This window comes from Furipterus horrens, unplaced genomic scaffold, assembly GCF_987537825.1.
Source record: "Furipterus horrens unplaced genomic scaffold, mFurHor1.1.pri manual_scaffold_9, whole genome shotgun sequence".
Lineage (NCBI taxonomy): Eukaryota > Metazoa > Chordata > Mammalia > Chiroptera > Furipteridae > Furipterus > Furipterus horrens.
The window spans coordinates 20942434-20964056 of NW_028327179.1; the positions used below are offsets into that span (position 1 = coordinate 20942434).

At 35.8% G+C, this 21623-nt stretch overlaps 1 protein-coding gene across 2 annotated transcripts in view; it reads left to right on the top strand.

Annotated features, from left to right (window-relative positions):
* The window catches only part of AGMO (alkylglycerol monooxygenase), a 299845-nt gene that overhangs the window by 174454 nt on the left and 103768 nt on the right, over window positions 1-21623 (top strand). The window contains exon 13 of one of the 2 annotated variants that reach the window (XM_090287821.1): window positions 852-908. The exons of the other annotated variant lie outside the window; for it this stretch is intronic. Coding sequence (XP_090143947.1) covers window positions 852-872 — 21 coding nt within the window. The 3' untranslated portion in view covers window positions 873-908. Of the gene's footprint in view, window positions 1-851; window positions 909-21623 lie in introns of those variants that run through there. 2 annotated transcript variants of the gene reach the window in all.

The window sequence follows — 21623 nt, forward strand, 5'->3', positions numbered from 1 at the left end:
ATGAGCAACAAAATACTTGATAAACAAGTAAAGCAGTATAGAGCTGCCTTGTTTGTTGTTTTTTGAAAGGAGAAAAACACTAGTTCCTAGACAGTAGATTCTAAATTATCGCATTAAATTTCCTGCAACTTTTTGGCCCTTGTGCAGGATTTTCCTAGCATGAATCTGCATACTAGAAAATATTTATTCATGATAATTTTCTAAATATCATGTTTTTTATTATGACGGTTCAAAATTAAGAGATAAATATATGTTATATTCTTGTCCATCCATCCCTTCTCCCTTAGACCCTTATTTGAAAAGTCCTCACACAGGCATCCATCAAGTGCACTTGTTTTGCAAAATACTTTAGGGTCAAAGAGTCACCCACCATCAAACACCCCCCCCCCATTTTAATATTATGTGTATTATAAGGAACATGCATTTTATATACTTCTGATTACTTACACTGAAATCATCAAAACATAGGTGTTTTAAGAAGAATTTTACATTAAAATTGAGTCTTTCAAAATGGCATTTTAAATACATTTTATTTAGTTTTTGTTCCATTTACTTTGTCTTATCTTTTTGCTGGTTGTACTTTTGTTGTTTGAAAACAGGAAGTGGTTCCTTGTCAAGAGTAGATTAACCAGAAGGGCAAACATGTTGAATTGAGTTCACCATTGCAAACTTTGGAATTTTGAGTGAGTTCAAAAATGGCTATGCTCGCTATTAATTACATTGTTTGGATAAAAATAGAAATTCAGGAATGTTACAAGTCTAGTTTTCTGCATGGCCCATTTCTGAGCACTGACCCAGTTTCCATTCTGTTGACTCACGTCCCTCCACATTTTTCACGGCTGTCCTTTCAGGTGACTTATTTGTGGGTATAATGGACCAGGGTCAGCCCGGTGAATTATGAGCAGCAGCTTAAGGTAAACATCATTTACTCATAAGAAATTATTTCCACATCACCTAGGTTTTCTGCTTGGCATTAAAAAAGAGAAACCCTGCCCCTTTTTATAATCACCTGCCCTATATTTGAAACAACAAAGAGCCTCTCCTCTAGCCTGAGTGTGCCACGCGCTGTGCTATGATTTATGACCTGAGCATCGGACACTCTCCATGCACTAACGAGATGGCCCGCTGCGTTTGAAATATATCCCCCGAATGAAAGCAAACACAGCTTTGTGATATAAAGCCTTGTCAGCACGCAAGAAATTAAATACATACAAGTTCTAATTTTTCGCTTTGCTTTTTGCGTTGCCTTTAAGAATAGCTAAAATAGGTTAAGATTCGTGGGTGGACAGGATTTCATATATTAGACGCAGGCTCTAAGGGGAATCCTGACCCTGAGAAAGAAGTGCAGGAGTATTTGGCAGAACGTCAACGTGGTTTCCACTAGTACATGACAGGGACTCATTATGGGCTTGGTGTTGCCTGTAAGCTGGTTTCACTGCCATCAGCTACGAGGCCAGAATGCCTGGTTCCAGATGCTCTCGCCAATTGACCGTAAAATTGCTATGCATTTCTGGCCAAGCCCGAGAGTTTAAAAGGCCCCCTCCCCCTTTCCTCAACACCCTAACCCCCAATTCCCTCTAAAAATCTGCTCATTATTCTTCCTTTGCCCCCTGATCTCAGCAAAAGAAATACTTCTGGAATCAATTAGAAATGTCTGCCCTTGATGAGGTTTGCACGTGAGTTTGGAGTTGTGAGGCTTTGATAGCGGCAGCCAACAGCTGCAGTTTCAGGTGGTAAAATCTATGAAGGAATTTTCCAGGGTTTATTTACCATCGTAAAAATTTTAAAAATAGGCAAGACAACTGCAGAGATTGTCTTATTTGCCTTTGAAAGTGAGGTTATATTTGGATTATATATTTATTTTATTCACAATGAGCAAATGACTGGTCTCTGTTTGGGGGTATCTTTCCATTGCTTTAATAGATTGTGTCAAATGGTTAGAAGTACACGAAATAGTGGGTCTCCTTTCCAAAGGTTAATGGTAAAAGAGGATCTGTTATTTCTTCTGTCATAGTAATTGCTTGACATGTAAAGATAGTCAAGGTTAATGGAAATCAGAACTCATCTTCTGAAAGTAATGTGAATACTGTGTAATACGTTGACCCACCCTCTTTCTCTCTACCTATATGTAAACATTAAATAAGATTTTACAATAATTTTTCTTTTTAAATACAGCTATTTGGTAACATTTTATTAATGCTTATTTAATACGACACTAAATTTTTTATGTTTATGTGTTCAATTAAAATACATTAGTTACTGGAGCATGAAAATGACATGATTTTCCTAAAGCCAAATCGAAATGCATAATAACAACCCAGATATCCAAATGATCACTTAGCACTTTCAAGCACATGGTGTTTCCTTTCCTTAAATATATGAGATGCTTCTTGGACGTCTGCTGCCGTTTCTCCTACTGGCTAAAACGCACAGACAATTTCAAGTGTACATTTTTATCACTAAAATTTTTACTCATGACTTCAAGAAATGCTACCAAACAATTTTTTTCCCAGAGAATCACTATTACAGAATTTTAGTTTTCAGAATTACCTCTTTTATAATCAAATGATTTGTTTAAGCACTTGTTATTTCCCCTTAAAGCATTGCAATTTTTACTTTTATAATGGTAGGTACCGGAATTTGTGTTTGTCGGGTAGCGGCTCCATATTTAAAGGTGACAAAGGTAAGTTTAAATTTGCATTGTTATAAGTAGACGTTTGCCCACTAATCAGTCTGGTTTCTAGATTGAAGTTTATTAAGGAGTAAACTACATGAGTAAATAACTGTATTATCCAGTGTACCTAAAACATAGTACAATTTTATTATATTCATGGAATAACTTTAAGCTGAAAAATTCAGTTACTTAGAATACCTAATGTTCTCATACATGTCACAATATGATAAAGATTAAAAAGATATATTTTACCTAATAATTACCTGGGTAAAGTTGCATGCTACCAACAAGAATGAAAACCAACAAGGCTAAACAACATTTTTAATTCCCATCTTTCAAGAATCATGCTTCATTTATCGTTCTCAATATCCTCCATATGCTCTGCATGTCACAGGTGAACCAAGCTTCCTTTTACTGAGTAAAACAACCAAAAAACAAGCTGCATGCAACCTTCCACAACATTCTGGAAATTACTTCGCTGTGATCAAATTGTTACAGGAAGGAAAAGCTAGCTAATTTGTTCATTCTTTTTCTCTGAGATGAAATATCCCATGTGACAGCTTTTCCTAAGCAAATGTTCAGATGGAAGAGCAAAACTGGCTGTTCGGTATTCAACCCTTTGACAGTTGAAACATTCTCTCCAGGGTAGAAGTAGAAATCTATTCTCTGACTCTCAAATATTAGGCAACCCCTTATGTTTCGGGTGAGACACCGCAAGCTCACTAATAACCATTTGGACATGTAATCTCAGAGAAAAGCATCTAGCTGGTAGGAAATTGCTGCCTGACACCCTCACTTGCCACTCCTAAGTTTGCTATTTAAGTGGTATCATCTTCTCTGCGTGCTTCCGTAAAGGATCTAGGGGAATTGGCTGATACATATTAAAAGCTAATAGAAATTTTTTTCATACATCTTATGCTGTCATTTACATTATTTTTACCAAAATTCAATTATTCCCCTGGGTTTTGATCTAGTGTATAGTACACAAAGGTATTACCTCTCATAAATTGTGTTTGTTTATTACAGTGTCAGACACTGGCTTGGCCTAGATTTATACAAAGTATTTAAATTACTTGTGATGAGATGGAGGAAAATTGGACTCGTATTCCAGACATATGCTGTTATGAATTAACAATGTGAGGAAAGTCACTTAGTTCTCAGTTTCACCATCTGTAAAGTCAAGGGAATGAAGTGGATTTCTAAAGTTACTTCATTGTTTAAGATTTCATACTGGCTGTGTGGTTTAAAAGAAAACAGATTAAATGGTTGCTCTTGGTTTACGTTCATATAATTAATTAATTACTAAGAAGAATGAGATTCTGAGGAATCTTTGAGTCGTCGGCAGCCGTCCGTCTCGAGAGACGATGGTGTAGCTTCTTAAGAGTCTATCTGCACCGCCGAGAATGGCTGTGCAGTCCGACTCGGGAGTGACACGGTATCTGTCTCCTCCCGTGTTGAATCGACATCTTGCGATGAAGCTACAGAGCCTGGGCAGGGTGATATGGAGGGTCTGCTGTTGCCCATGCAGCAGACCCCCCCTCTCTTCGCAGCTGAAGGGTCCAAGGGAAAGACGGAGTCGATACAGCTTGGCTTCAGGTGCGCCGCAGGAGTTGCCGGTGTTGACTACAACGTCAAACCACCTTAGGGACTCCGGCTCCGGATTTTCTGTCGGGGTTTACTCCCCTAGCCTTTCCCCTGAAGAGGTATGCCGCAAGGCAGCGGAGGTTGTTTGGAGTCAGAGTTTTCCTTCTCTGATGTGCCCTGACTGGAAGATCGAACCAGCGACACTTAGCTCGCAGGCCGACGCTCAATCCACTGAGCCAAACCAGCCAATCTTTGAGTACTGAAGAGTTAAATCTATGAGGTTTTCCAGTATGTGATACACGAGAACACAAAAGACGGGACGAGGACAGTTGTGGTCCCAATTGTGTTTTGTGAGAAGTTGACTGCTTCTCCGTGGAATCACCGCACTGCTCTTTTCAATCTGCAAACTCACTCCAGACGAATGAATCATTGAAGTAGATTTTTTTAAAAAACCGATTTGCTTGCTATAAATCCATCTTCCAGACAGGTTTTCTTACTGGTAAGGATAGATCTTACAGGAATTCCAGGCCAGTGGAAATGGAGTCAGATCATTGGGGCAGAGCCGGGAACAAATTTGTGATTGGGAGAATATTGAATATTGGAATACTCAAGCCAGTATTTTTAATGTAAATGACAGCAATATAAGCAGGCTGTCTGAGAAATCATGCACCAAAAACCACTAATAGCTCTCTGCCCAGAGAATGTTATCAACATTCAGCAAGATTATATTATTGTCAACATTCCTAGTGTAAAGGCAACCAGAGGTATATATTTCTTCCACTTTGTTCCCCTAAAGTGTTAATTATAAGTCACTGGGGTATCACTCACAGAAAGAAGTCTCAATGTGAGACATATGACATGTTTACAGTAACATGTAGGGAAATTTAGAGAAACTAATGCTTTATCTTCCATTTTTGTTAGTGACATTGTGTGGAAATCACAAGGCAAAAATTCTTTTTCTCAGTTTGCTAAATACTCTTCAGGTGATTGCTGAAGGCTATGGATAATTTTATATGACATTTCCATTTACTTTAAATCTATCCCTACCACAACTAAAGTGGTGGACTTATTTCAGTCTACAGTGGTACTTTTCCCTCAGGCTAATTACATTATTTCAGAGGAAAATATCCAAGTAAAAGGGAGGGAGATACTTTATTCATATTTAACTCCTAAAAATATGGCCCTAAAGAAGTAGATTTTTTGACTCTAAAAATATATTAGTGTTATAAAGAAATAAATAAAAAGAAATTTAGTCAAGGCTGTAGTAGAATAACACATATTAGAGAATATCCATTAAAAAAAATACAGCATGTTTCAAGGCATTTAGTTTTACTTAAAATTTGAAATTCTTGTTATTCTCTTCATTCAGCCTTCTGTCAGCTGATCCTCAATTCTTTTATTTTGACAATGGCTATTTCATCCATCATTCAGTGCACTTTCCTTGTTTCTGGCCAGCATCATTCTAAGCATGTATTTGACCTTAGCAGTATATAGATGTGTTGATGGGAGATTCTCTCGAGAGAGAATATAGATGAATGAGTTCAGGAATCCTTTGGATGAAGTTGGGTCATTGGAATGTGGGCCTGGGCCTTTGGAGAAAAAGTAGACTTTGAAATGCTAAATTGTTCTCTTTGGATTACATACACCACAAGGGATTTTACAGGGTGAGGCAAAAATAGGTTTACAGTTATATATGAAACATGGAGTTTATTCTTGTATAATCGCTTATTAATTATTGTATTATTTTTCAAATGAACCATGTAAACCTACTTTTGTGCCCTACCCTATATTTACTCCCTCTACTAATAAAACATATTTATAAAACATTATTATATTATATATTATATAGTAGGATATATAAGCACAACAATTATAATATTATAAAACATTATTATAAAAACATTATTTTGAATATCCAAGGTATTCTGGACTAACAAATGTCACAAGAGGAATAATTAAGCTCAGAAAAATGTCTTTGAGAACAAGAACTGTGAGTGAAATTTATTTTGTAAGAGTCAATGCGAAAGAGCTCGTAAGGGGTTACTTTTGATATAAGAATAGGTCTAATATCCTAGTAATAGTCTCCCTTTTGTATTAAGGTGGGAGGATTACAGACTTTGTTTTACTTCAGTATTTGCCAATGAGCAGGGTCTGGGAGAAAACGCAGGGTCTGTAAGCTAAATCAAACCTTTGGTTGTACTTGGTTTGACCTGCACCAAACTATTTATTTTTCATTTAAAACATTATAGGTTACAAACATTTTTAAATTAGGAGATTTTAAGAACCTGGATTTGCAGTTTTTCTTGAATAATTGAAAACTTTGGGCACCTTGAACATATATTCCCTCAAGACATCAAGGAGTTAGAGCCAAGGAATAGTTTAAGTCCATGAATGGTCTCCTGGGCAGGGTTTGATTTTCTTAGGTCATGGGCATCAAACAGGAGAGGCAAATAGCTAGCATGTGAGTCCCTTTAAGTTTGTGCCATAGAATAAAATACTAGTCCTGGCTGCTGTGGTTCAGTGGGTTGAGCACCAGCCTCAGAACCAAAGGTTGCTGGTTTGATTCCCAATCACGGCACATGCCTAAGGTTGGGGGCCAGGTCCCCAGTTGGGGGCATGTGAGAGGCAACCAATCAATGTTTCTCTCGTGTATAGATGTTTCTCTTCTCTTTTTCTCCCTTACTCCCACTATCTCTAGAAATCAATAAATAAAATCTTAAAAATATATTTTAGAGAAGAATAAACTACTAGATTTCCTGTTACAGGTTAAAGAAGGATACTTAAACTTTGAAATGAAAATAAATAGAGGGATAAACTGCTGTTCTAAGCTTTCTTCATTTGAGCTATTTTAGAATTAGGAGAAACCTAATCATCTTTTTTGGTACTGTATGGGTGTGCCCTACATCTAAGAGATTAAGTGACTTGTTCAGAGCTACATGGTTAGTGAAGGACCAGGACATGGATCTAGGTCTTTTAGCATTTGAATATGTATGTGGTTGTATGTGCATAAAGTTTGTCAGGAAGTACATACTCACACAGTAACAGTGGAGTCCTTTGAGGGGAAGAACTGCATAGCAGTAGGATAAATGTGGAAGGAAACTTTTCACAGAACCTTTTCAAGTTTGATTCATATGAATATACTACCTATTTTTAAAAAGAGGCTGTATTGGTACTTCAAAGAGTAATTTTTCCATGAATGTATAAGAAATACAAGTAAAACAGAAAAGCATGTAAATTTAGATATATAAAATAGTTACTTGAAAATGCATTTTTAACTGAAACAAGTGGATCTAATTAAAAAAAAATAAGGTGCAGTTCAGTTCAGACAACTTTGCTTTTTTGCTTATAATCAAAACTAAAGTAACTGTTCTCCAAAGTCATATATTGCCTATAGTCAACTCATTTTTCAGGTTGTAACCCTTAAATAATATTTTTTAAAAATTAGCAAGTTGGCTATAAACTAATTCTTAGATTTTTCCAAGTATAACTTTTTAAGTATCTTCTGTTTTACTTTTATATATGTAATTTTTAAATAAGTGAGGAGGTTTGAAATAAAAGGAAGGGTTACAATGCAATATTCTTCTTATTTAGGAGTTATGCAAGAAAGAGTACTTAAAGTAAATTATCCCCATAACTGTCAAATAAAAACTGCCTGATGAAGGAAAATTAACAAATGTCATGTTGTACCATTGAATCCTAAGCCCAGAACACTTGAAACACTTTGTAATGTTTAAATGTTGGAAATAGGTGTTATGAAGAAATGAATATACAAAGCCCAAGTTATTTACTAACTAAAGTCCTGAGACCTAGACCAAATAATGCTGTTACCTCTTTCCCAATGGAATTTGAGTGATTACATCTGTCTTGGCAAAAGTGGTTTGGTTTATCTTAATGTAGAGTCCATGTAATGCTTATATTACATTGTTTACATTGCTGATTGAAAGCTAATATATAGAATATGCAGTTTGAAATGCCTGTTTCTGGTTTGAAATGTATAGTTTCTATATGGCAAAGAATTCTATCAATGGGTTTTGAAATTTACCTAAATTTAACATATCATTTTTTTTACTACATCTACTAAGAATCAGTATTTTTCTTTTTATTAAACCAAGATATATTTAAATGACTGTTTCTTTGATTTATAAGATAATTATACTAGCACTTTCAGTAAGAATTAGCATTTTATTACTAAAACATTGATGTTTCATTCACCTTACTTGGATTTAAAAGACCCATCAATCACTTTCGTACTCAACAAATATATAAAAGTACCAACTTTGTTTTGGAATTGCTAATAGTGGGTGGGAACAGGGACTCTGGACATATACAAATTTTGGGTTGTATCCTGACTTTGATATTTGCCAGCTGTGTGAATATTAGTAAGTAACTATGTAAGCTTTCTGGGGATAATAATAGAACTGTTGCAAGAATTGAATAAAATATTGTATGCAAAATGCTTAAGGTAATTTTGCTACACCATGAAAATTTAACAATAACTATCTTGCAGTTGATGAAAGTAACAATACTGGGGGAAATGGTAAATGAGATATTATCCCAGTGTTTAAGAACTGGAAGGAGAGGAAGAAACAATCTAGTAATTCCAGTGGAGTCTGATAAATACTATGTTAAAGTTAAGCCTGTGCTTAGAGAAAATAGAAGAAAAACATAAATAATCCAGCTGTGGTGTGTGATAAAACTTCCTGAGGTGACGATGTGTATCTTAAGCATCATTGGGAGTTTACCGGTGAAAAGATTATGAGAAAGTACATTTCAAGTAGACCAAACATCTTGGGCCAATGCCGGTAGGTAAGAAAATTCCTGCCATGTTGGAAAATCGACAATAGTTCTTTATGGCTGTAGCGTTAAGTGAGAGTGGAAGAACACAAGGGATAATATTAGAAAAATGAACATGAGCAAGAGCAGAAAGAGATGTGTAGGGAGTACACATAAGAAGTTTGAGACTTGGTCCTTGAGCATTAGCACTTGTGCCATTGAAGAGGTTGTAAACATGGGAGCCATTAAGTTAGGTTCTCCATTTAGTATAATCACTGAAATGGTTTTGTAAGGAAGAAGTCAGTGGGGAACAGATGAGAGACAAAACACATCAGGAATTTATTTTATTATCCTGGTAAAATGAGACAGTGACTTAGTTACTCTAAGAATAGAAGCATAGAGTCAGAATCTCTGAGAGATTTAGGGTAGTTTATCTCCTTCTTTGCATCTTAAGAAAATGACAGTCTTACCAGAGAGATAAACTAATAGATATAAAAGACTAAGATAATTATTTTTTTTAATTCAGGTAAAATGTTGAGAGCTGCTTTGAGTTTAGAGATTTATTTAACCAAGGAAAAATCATCATGCCATTTGGGGGCAGGAAGATGGGGGGCTGCTGTATTGCTAATGCCAAAATCTTCCCTCAAAAGCAAAGAAAATATGCCTGCATATTCCCAGTGTCAAGTTAAGGTATTTTTACTAAGCACATTAATTCTAGACCTGAGACCATTAGACCTGTTGCAAAATTAACTATGCTTGTAACTTTGCTAGTAATTGTCTCTTTTAGCTTTGTGGACCAAAACTCAATTTCTTTAAGGAAGTTAGAGAATCAGTATTTGTAATGGTATAAATTTATGCATTTATTTATTTTATAAATATTGAGTATCTACTATATGTCATGTACTGCTATGGGTGCTTCAAATATCAAGAACCAATAATATGTATTATTTTCTAAATCTTGATTAATTCGTAAGCTTGGAATTGTACTTTTCTTCATATCGCCCAAGTTAACTGTCAAGTTGCTTCTTTTTATAAACTCCTAAATCTGTAAGAAGATACATACGGCCTATGTCTTCCAGAGAATTTTATGGGTAGTTAAAGGAAAAATTACTATTTTCTAATTCTTGTTCTCTATGTGTATATGAGTGAGTGCAAATTTCAACTTTTAAACTGTATTTAAGGCAGGTTACCAAAAGGGCACATTTTGTTCGCTATTTTAGTACTAAGTAATAAATGGATCTGTCCTCCCCTTTGCATGATTCAGAATCATTTTTGAAAGGCATGCACTAACATCAAACACAAATCTTGCAAAGACTTAGTGATTAATATTACAGCAAAATGAAAGTGGAAACTATGAAGCTCGTGCCATTTTCAACTGTACACAGATTTTTTAAAAGGCAATGAAGTGAAGTGAAGCAAGGAGGTTGGTACAGAATTGTGTATATGACTCAGAACTTGTTGTGTTATTTTTGTAATTCGGTCCTTTGAATTACATTCCTTCCTGGATGGTAATGTGTTCTGAAAGACTAAGATATCATGAACGCCAAAAAGTAAACCTGGACCTACTAGAGATTCTTTGCCTGACTTCTTTCATTCAACAATTCTAAAGCAAAGATGTGGGGCTATCTACTTTCCATTGTGTAAAACTTAAAGGTCAGCTGGTGTTAAGGTAGTAACTATTTGACACAATATAGTATATAGCTACATAGCGTAGTATTTAAACCTCAATTTAACAGGATATAGGAATGAATAAGCAAGTGAGGTTTTCAAGCTCTCATTGACAGAGAGGCAATTTTCTATTGAATGTATTTGAGAAAAAAACATTGAAATATTCTGTAAGAAAAAGTACATCAATTTCAAGGGTGTCCTTAGAATGCAACCCATTTTCATTTGCTCCTCACAGTGCCTTTTATTTTATATTATTACCTGTACTTTTCAGATGAGGAAATTGAAGCCCAGAGAGGTAATTTACTTTTCCAGGGTCATGTGATTGTGAGTTATAAGGGTAGAAATCAAACTTCATTTCTGTCTATACTTTTGCTATTGTACTGTATTCTCACAAAGGAATAAAAACAATGACTGGTGTTCAGAATATTAAAACATATGGCAATTTCTTTCTAAATACATACCTGAATGAAATAAGCTATTTTTAAAAAGTCTGATCAAGACAGCAAGCCAGTTCTCATGACTCCTCAAAACATTTCCATTCTGAGCAACTTATTGGTGAAACTGCTTAAAGCCTGGGAGAAAATGATATGAGGATGACATAAGGCTGCCATCTGATTAACAGCAGAGGTAGGTGAAAATGGGGTGGAGGTCATGGGTAATTTACCAATGAGGTCATTAATACTGGATTTTAAAGACGAGTGAGCTTTCCTTTGGTTGAAGAGGATTTAGAAGACATTTATGAATTCACTTCCATTTAATTTCAGAGTAACAACCTTTACCTTTCCCTCCTTTATTGTTCCTTCTCATTTCCACTGCAATGCACTCTTGGGAGTTTTATTCCTGCCCTGCTAGTTACTTCCTTTCAGCTGCTGGAACAAACTTCCCTTCTGAATCTCAGTTCTTATAGTGCCTGGGCAGAGTTCAGTCTTCTTACTTTCACTCTGTTATCTACTCTCAACCGGAGGCAACTGACTCAGCCTCATGGGTTTAAATACCTCCTATCTGCTATTGACCTATGTACCCTTTCCTGGTTTCTCCAGTGAACTTCACATTTGTATATCTAACTGCCTGCTCTATATCTATACCTGGAAACATAACTTTGGAAGTAACAGGAGTTGTCTAAGCTGGAGATATAAATTTGGAAGACATCTGTTTAAAGATGCATAGGAATTGAGGAATTTGGAGAGATGGGATAGGTTTCTTAGTCTAATATCAAAAATGCAAACATAAAACAAATTCAGTGCTAAGTCGTATTCTTTATTTGAATGTATTTAAATCTAATTAAGGGTTATTTGTTTAATGACATAATCATTATTTCTAATTGAAATAATTTCTGTTTGAGAACTTCCAGGTAGCATTTACTTTTCAAAAACAGCACTCTAACCAATTTATATATGAGACATTAGAAAACTTGGTACCATTATCGATTCTTTAATTCTTTATCAAGCAGCTAGAATTCTACCTCATATACCAAACTATGATCTGTATTAAAGTAAAGATCTAACAGATATAAATATTTAAGGACAGTGCGGTTAGGTAAAGATGATTCATTCTGTGCACTACATTTTAAATGAGTCAGTGTCGACATTCATGAAATCTACTCTTTTTGAAACAAGCTTCCATTTATCCCTTTATTTGTTCTCTCATTTACACACTCAACAATAAACTTATTTTAAAGTTGGTTTGATTTTTAGGATGCATAGAGTGCTAGGTCTTCTGGTTCCTGAGTGGGGACTGCAGTGTGGGAAGAGGAGGTCTGTGGATATGTACATGTGGAAGAGTTTTGAAAGTATACATCTCCATCAGACGTTGAACTTCCAATTAGATAATCTAAGAAGGTCAAAACTTCACAGCTACCAAATCTGAAAACAGAGCTACAGTGGCAAAATATTTTGTGTAACAACAATTTAAATGATTAAAATGAACTTATATCATTTTTATCTACAATTAAATTTGTATAACTTTTAAATATTTGCCTATCATAAGAATGTGTAAAATTCACCTTTTTCTTTTGGAGTGATAAAAATGTTTAGTAACTTGATAGAGGAGATGCTTGCATGACTTTGGACTAATTGCCTCTAACTTGTACACTTTAACATAATTAAATTTATGTTATGTGAATTTCACTTCAATTTAAAAAATGAAAAAGTCTTACACAGAGAAAAAAGATTAAATCAAGATATTAAAACATCTATAGATTGTTCAAAAAAACTTTATTCATTCACGTACATGAAAGTATTTCTAAAGTCCTTAGAAACCAGCCCTCTCCACCAGAGATAAAATTTTTATGACATATTCCCTCCAGCCAGCCCGAGTCACTGCTTAATTACAACCCCAGATCCTCTATTGTGTCTGCCTTGGAGCCTTTAATCGTTTTCTTCAGTTAATTGCTGGAGCTAAGAATCCACTGGAGAGTAGCTTCCTCTTGCTATTCAAAGTTGGGAAGGTGGAGCCCAGGTGCTTTAATTTATCTGTCCACAGTCGAAAGGGCTAGCAATCTGGTAAATGTAAGAAACAGCTGGCAGGACTCAGGCAGGCGCTGCACTCAGAGACAGGTGGACAAAGGCTGCTAAAGAGATTTGTCCCTGAGTGCGGCCGCCGCTGCTCTTGCTGCATTCCGTGTATGTATCGCTAGCAAGTTTTAAGCTTGTGCAGGGTGAGCAGGTGGGTTGTGATTGGCCCTCCCATTTCCCCTGGCAGAACTATAAAGAGCTCTTCTCTGGGGAGAGGCTGGCATACCTTGCAGGTAAGGGTGAGTTTAATCTGCCTTTCCACATGCCCCGTTCTCCAAAATCCTATGCTCAGCTTGGAAGATCTCTGACAAGGCAGAGGTGAGCAGCTGGGGAGGATGTCATCCAAAGTCCCCTTAAGCTATGCTAAACTACAGGGCACACCTTTGTTTTATGGGTAATCACGCCTTTCTTCCCTTCTTATTTAGTCTTTTTTTCCTCCTGCAGTGATTGATAATCTAAAGTATGTAACTATAAAATGTGTTCTGTAATTGAAATGTGAGTTTTGGCCTAAGGTCTTTCCTCTCGTGTGTTTCTAACATTATTATTTAGTACTATTTATGGGCTTGTAATGAAAGGAAATTTGCAAAGAGTGGGTATGCTTGACTCCGACTTCAGAAAGCCCAAGGTTGCAGAGGCTTCTTCATCAAAGCCCTTACTTCTTATCTCAAAGGCTCAGAGACGTGGCATCTTGCTGCCCTGATAAGAGGACCCAGTTCCTTCCTTTCAAGGAAACTTGATGGCATATGACATTGTGATATATGCAGTTGCATATGTTTGGGTGCCCCAGGGAAGGCACTGGAATGTTTGACAGCCCTGCACATGTTTCTAGATGTTGAAGTTCATGAACTTTAAAGGACCAGGTGTCAAAATGGTTTTGTTTATGTGGTTTGGGGAAATTACAGTCTAAATGTAAATAATATCTAGGTCATCTTGATTTGCTGAAATATGTGTAAGGCCTGATAAGAAATTACTTAATAAGTGCCTTTTTAATCATGTAAAGGCTGCATAAGCTAGGACTTACTAGATATGTCAAGATTAGAAATAACATGTAGTTCAGATTCTCTATGACTTTCTCAGTGTGTATCAAAACACACAAAGTAGTCAAATTACAAATTCTTAAATATGAGTATAACAGCACAGATTCTAAAAGCTGAAGAATGTGATTAATATATTCAATGGTACACATTAAGATGAAAATTAAATTTCCCCAAAATCATTAACTTAGAACACGTAACTTCACAAAATATTTCTTATTCAACAGCAATCCTTAAACATGAATCATTAAGATTAATTTTGGGATTCAGAATGAAGAATAACAAGTGGGTACGCTGAAAGTTAATGGTGGATATTTTTTTCCGTATTGAGTCAACCAATTTTATAGGAAAGAACAGTGTCCGCCAAATTTAAAGAAAACAAATAAACCTTAAAATAGTATGGTTGCTTTGATTCAGTTGGCATTGAGATTTTCTAAATAAAGGAAAGAACTGGGTGGACATATATTTGTGGTGAGAGCATAGTTTCCCTCCCCCCCACTTGGTGAATGTGATGGATTTTTTTTTTTTTTTTTTACTGTCATAATTGTGAATTGAATGTGGTAGGAGTGATGACCCATAGAGTTTTTTGATGTGTATGTATGTGTGTTTGTGTGCGTAGAAGTTACTTTTCACATGAATTCCAGTATTTAAATAATAGAGAGTATAGGAGTGGTTCATTTAGCCTGGCTTAGCACTTAGCTTTAAGATTGTTGTATATTTTTCCAGGGCCGCAGTTCTCTTCTGATTTTGGAGTAGATCTTCTGTTTATTATGATGTATTTTCTGTAATAGGATATATTTAAAAGCTACACTAATTTCGCTCTGAATTTGTAATACATATACACACATGCATGACAATTTAATTTCTACATTGGGTTTAATGTGACTATTTAAAGTAACATAAAGACTACTGTTAGATTTTGGTGAGAAATCTGAATATTATGAATGGCTACTAAAACCATAACTGAAGACAGGTAATATATAGAATGTAGACTGCTACTGTATTATCTAAGTTATGGATATGAAAGCTTAAATATATTTATCTACACATGCTGCAATAAATTTTAACAGTAACTGGTATGCAGAGAACATTTGAAAGGTAGTGCTGGCCAGACACAAGTCATTTGGCAATGGCCTTGCCTAGTATATATTTTCAGGACCTGTCTGCACAAAGATGCTGGCACGTTAACCATGATTTCTATTCCAGGTGATGGATTTCTATCCAAGTAAGCGAGTGACTAAATATTTTCCGGTGGAATCTAGGCACCATAAAAATCACTGAAGCCGAATAAAAAAGTTGTCGACCTTCCTAAAAAAGTAATTATGATAGCTTTGAGTACCACTATGACAGAAAAATTATTTCCACTTGGATCACCAAATAATGGAATGGGTAAAACCTAATTAGGAAAAAGGTAACATGAGTATACTGCTAATATCTCTTTTTATCAGCACTAATGTATGTCTTATTGAATTTTCATGAATTTCCATGAACACTTCCCAATCATTAACAATGAATGTGTGGACTCTATATCCACTCTATCAAAGAAAAGAAATCCAGTCTGAACCCACTGAAAACCCAGGCCATCAGCACTTCATCTGATTTATTCTACACAAAACCAGTTAAGAAACTGAACACTTTACATTAGTTTATTTGTGTTACCCTAAGCAATTAGAGATGAATATGCCTTCCCAAGCGATACAAATGTGAGTCTCCCTTTGTGGCAGGTTGTTTAAATTTATAACATAAAGCTAGCATTTCCATCTCCAATAAAATCCAAACAGACATTTAATTTTGGTGCATGACATTTCTGACTAAAATGGAGCCAGAAAAGACTCTCGGACAGCTCTTATTGTTCATGAATTCGAACAAATTGGGGATCTGTGAATTTATAGCCAGGTTTTGCTCTACTATTGTTTAAAATAGCACACATGGAAAACACGCCATGGGTGTGTTGTAATTCAGCTTTAATGATGTAACACTTGGTTTCAGTCAATTGTTGGAGAGCTGCAAGTGACATTGGTTTTGTGCTTCAGACGTTGCATGTAACTTAGCAATTATAGTAAAGCTTTCAATAATGGCTGTTGGCGGGATATCCGCAAGTGAAGTCATAGCAATTTTGAAAGAGAAAGCTAATAAAAATACACCTGCTTGTAGTGGAAAGTGAGCCTTTAATATCTCTGCTTTGAAGTTGAGTGAAGCCTTTGGTATTAACTAACAGATATTATGATGTAGGAATAATCCACTGCCCCGGGGGAGAGCAAGGTTGAAGTTACAACAGATTTTTATTTTCTAATCACCTACTTCTCAGTCACTCTGATATCACAAAAGGAGAATGGAATGAGGTGGCAGTTTTTTCTTTTTTTTTTTTTTTAATGCCTTGAAGATATTACTGTTGGAAAGCAAATCATTGTAATTGTAAATATACAAGCTAGCACATACACATTCCTTGAATCAATCACAAGAACATAAATAACACTTTTTGAGAACTGTTTTTCTTTTGTCAGAAACTTCAGAATGATTTGAAATTTTACATTCCCATATACCATTTCAAGATGATATCTAGAGTTTCAAACTTGCTTTGTGAGTCCTTCTTTCTTCTTTGCCTCCTTTCCTTGGCCACTTTTTAAGTCATTTATTAATAGTTCTATATATGTAAAAAATGAGAAAGTGAAGGTGCTTGTGAAACTTCCTTTTATTTCATACAGAGCATTACTTCTCTCAGGAATCCTCTTTGTGCTATGGGAAATAAATTCCTGCACTTGATGGCTTGCTTCCTCTGCGCTTACCTGGGCTTAGTTGTAGCCTATAGAAACTTTTATGGGACATTTAACATATTGAGTTTATAGTAAATATTGATATGGTGAGAGCACTGGAGAAAGATATTTTAGAAATAAGTACCGTTGGAATCTGGCAATTCTGCAAATAAAAATGACTAGTAAGTACCAAACCACAATGATTTTAATCACTTCCCCAGATATTTGTTGCAATCTTCTTTTTAACTATTAATTGCGATGTCTAGATTAGTGTGAAATTATTTGCATGATCAATATTTTCTAAGCACTTTAAATATTGATGGTTTTCTGTGCAAGTGAATGTTTGAACCCATGGAAGTAACTTTTTTTTTTCTTCCTTTTTTTTCTTTTTAATTCAGTAGTGCATCTCTATAGAGGGTATCAAATAACCTAAAGGGTATATACATTAGCTCTTGTCAGGGCCACATTTAACATCAACATGCTAGGCATATTGAAACTTACTACCAAGTTCAAAGGAAATATGTGGACCTTAAATTCCTTGTTAATGTGGTAAAGAATCAGCATCAAGGTGTTTGTTTTGTTGAAAGGAAGTCACATTTTATTTCTCATTTTTGCAATGGACTTTGATGTTTCTTTAAGCCAGAAGGGATTTTTTTTCTCCCAGATTAATTTACTGTATCAGTTAAGTGCAGTTTCATTTAGAGAATATTGTACAAGGAGTTTTTTTTGGGGGGGGGAGGGGAGGTGTTGGGGGAAGAAGGAATAGAGTTGTTTTCTTTATAGAATTTCAGTGTGTAATTTGCATTTAACTTTGGAAGCGGGTTGTTGTTGAGTCTTGACACCTGCTGGGATGAGTATCCATTTCAGGCTACAAAGTGGTGCTCTGAAATAAATATCAGCAAGCTTGTTAAATTTTGTCAGGTGTATCATCACATTAGTAGGAAATATTATGGTAAAATAAAGTTGAGTTTAATTTTCTGGTTATATGTTTGGGCTATAAGCTTTTCCTTCTAGTGTTCATGAAGAGTTTCTACACCAGAAATATTTCAAGGTTAAAAAAGAAAAGAAAAGAAAAGAAAAGAAAAGAAAAGAAAAGGGACTGATCCACTTAACTTTCATATGCCCAGAATACATTATGTAATTTATACCTTAATTTGAGATGTTAATTTTACTCTGCAATATCTGCCAGAGAATCAGGATATGAAAATATAGTTTTAAATATTATTATGTATTCCAAAAAGTGAAATGTATTTTTAATTTGATAGAAAATATAAGTCATTTTGGTAAATAATTTTTTATTTTGCATAATAATAGTTATGTTTTAAGCTCCTACTAAGTGCCAGGTACTCTCTTGGGCTCCTGGATTTGTTTACTTTATTTCATTTCATATTAATTATTGGACAAAAAAGATCTTGTTTTATGTTTTGATTTGCTTAAGGTCATACAACTATTAAATGGGAACATCAGAATACCAGGATAGGTTGAACCAGAAGCTATAGCCAATCTGGTTAAGTGAAAAGAGAAAACAAGGTAAAATATCAGAAAGAGTATTTAATGGAGAGTATATTAGAATAGGAGAAGCTGTATGTGAAGCACATTGAATCCAATGCCTGAAGATGTGATCTCTTTCATTTTGATTTAGTGAAAGTGCCTGATGAGACAGATCTTAGTCTCAGTGGGAAATTTAACAATTGAGATCATTTCAATTCCTTATGTATCATTAAGCTCCTACAATATACCGGAATCAGAGAGAGTAACCTGCCAATAAGGAAGAGGGAGTCCTGATAGGAGGGATGATATCAGTGTCCAGTCCAGGTGTATATTAATTAACATCACACTACCTACTGCGATAGATAGACTAAAGTACCAGTCAGTGGCTTACAAAAAGAGAAGGTTTTGTTTGTTTGTTTGTTTGCTCATAAAGAGACCTATGTTAGTTTTGTTGTTTGGTGCATAGTTCCTTATATGGTCTTCTAGGAACAGAGATTCCTTCTATCTTATAGTTTCTCCCTTCTCTGCATTCTGAAGGATGAGAAGGAGAATAGAAGATGGCCCATTGAAGGTTTCCGAGCCCTGGTAGAAGCAGCAGCACATATAATCTCTGCTCTCGTTTCATGTGCAGGATTTGTCACATGCCTTTCTTAACTAAAATGAGGCTAGGAAATAAAATCGAGCCCAGCAGAAGAAATAATATGCTTTAGTGAACATTTAGTCCTGCCTACGAGTTGCAAAAAGCACATATGGTTGCACAGCTTGTCCTGACACGGGGCTTTCTATCCTCTTCATTGGGCTTGAGCACCTTGTCACCTGGCCACACACACATGCACACACACAGTTTCAGTAGCACCTACCACCCTATCTTTAAGTACATACTGTGCTCCCCTCACTATACTAACCCCTTTAAATGCATTTCCTCATTTTATCCCCAAAACATTTTAATCAGATGCGTAACAAATTATCCTAAGCATTAGTGGCTTAAACAATAACAATCAAGAATTCAAGAAAGGCTTAACTGGGCAGTCCTGGCTTGGTATCTCCCTCACACCTGCAATCATAGGTCAGCTGCAATTGAAGTCATCTGAAGGCTTAACTAGAATTGCAGGACCCACTTCCAAGGAAAGCAAGATGGTACTGTCCATTGACTTGGCCTCAGTTCCTCCTCATGTAGACTTCTCCACTCACTTGCTTAAGGCTCTTTAACACATGGCTTCTGGCTTTCCCAGATGAACAATCTAAGTGCCTAAGGGAAAACTGTAAGGCCTAAATTTCGAAGTCACACACCATCACTTCCCCATATTCTACAGAGCACACAGAGCCAATCCTGTTCCATTGTGAGAAGGTCTTACAGAACAGTGTGTATATCACAAGGTATAGATCAGTGGGACCATTTTGCAAGCTGATTACTACACCTCCATTTGGCAGGTAAAGAAGGTGAAGCTTAGAGGAAGGTTAAGTGTATCATCCAAAGTTGCTTAACTTGCAAGCCCAGACTTTCACACAAGAATATTTTACTTTAAAACCTATGCTATTAACAATGAAAATATATTGTCTCCATAAGACAATGAAATATGTTGGCATGCACTTCTCCAAGAAAAATGTGTGTAGCACAAACAGAAGCAAACACTACTGTAGAAATTCAAATAGTTCAAACACCAGAATTTGAATTAAAGGAAATGTTTAGTGTCAGAAAAATTTAAACTTCTTATTAACTCAGATCCAGAAATTATAGCATAAATTAATGTCAAAAATATTTTTCTACATACAGATTGTAATTACTGTCATTAGTTCCTTTCTAGATTCTGAAATTAGCAGAGGGGGAGGTACTAGGTGAGGGTCACTGTTAGGGTTGAAATTCACCAAATACCAAAAGTCATTTTCTGAAACTAGGACAATTGCCCCCCAAAATAAAGTTAATGTTTACCAGTATTTAAGTATGGCACAATTAAACTACAAGCCTATGATTCTATTATTTTTAATGCTAGTAGTAGATTGGCAAATGAGTATATTAGTTTTATAATACATTGAAATAGTCCAGTTTATTATTGGTAACTACAGTAGAGTGTGGTGTTTAGAAAATCATAGCCTTAAAAATATTTAGGGAATCATTCTATAACATTTTATACTTAAATCTACTGTACTAAAAATAAATGCTAGCCTACAATTTTATAAATTAGTGACATTTTTTTCCCACTACCCATAAACTACTTGAAGACAAGATATGTCTTGTTTTATTTTTCGTCCTCTGACCTAAAGCATAATGCTAATACTCCATTATCGTTAGTGAGCAGCCTCTCCACCCTCAACCAAACTCAACAAGGAAAAGATGTTTATGGGTTATGGCCTCTCTTATGCCCCTCCAGTGGATAAAATCTATACCATGAAGGTGAGTTTCAGTCCAAAGCCATCACTTCCTATCCTATGATCTTCATATGTGAGCTAGTTATGAAGCACCAGGAACATGCTTGGGGCTCAGTCTGGTTGTTCCCACACTTGCTTTTTTTCTTTCTGGTATCCAGGTGCACGTACCCTTTCTGGTAGCTGAAACTCTCCCTACTAATTGCAAATATAAAACAGAAAATGGCAAAATTTAAATAGTGTGTTGAGAACAATGAAACTGAGTTACCATACATCCTCTAGGCATTTAACTAGACCAGCTCTTAATCCAACAGGCGCATGCAGCTTCATAACAGAGCATGAGATTCCAGTCTTTGCCTTAGCAAATTACAAATACTATACATTGTGAACTTCCAGGATTTATCAAAAACAATGGAAATAATTTACATTAAGACTACAAATACCAAAATTTGGTTCTCTGGAAAGTTGTAAACTTTGTTCCCATTCACAAAATCTTTCCCACCTTGGTCTTTGGACTATAGTTAATGAATCTTTACTAAAATAATATACCCTGGCTGGTTTGGCTCAGTGGATTGAGCGTCGGCCTGCGAGCTAAATGTCGCTGGTTCGATCTTCCAGTCAGGGCACATCAGAGAAGGAAAACTCTGACTCCAAAAAACCTCCGCTGCCTTGCGGCATACCTCTTCAGGGGAAGGGCTAAGGGAGTAAACCCCGACAGAAAATCCGGAGCCGGAGTCCCTAAGGCGGTTCGACGTTGTAGTCAACACCG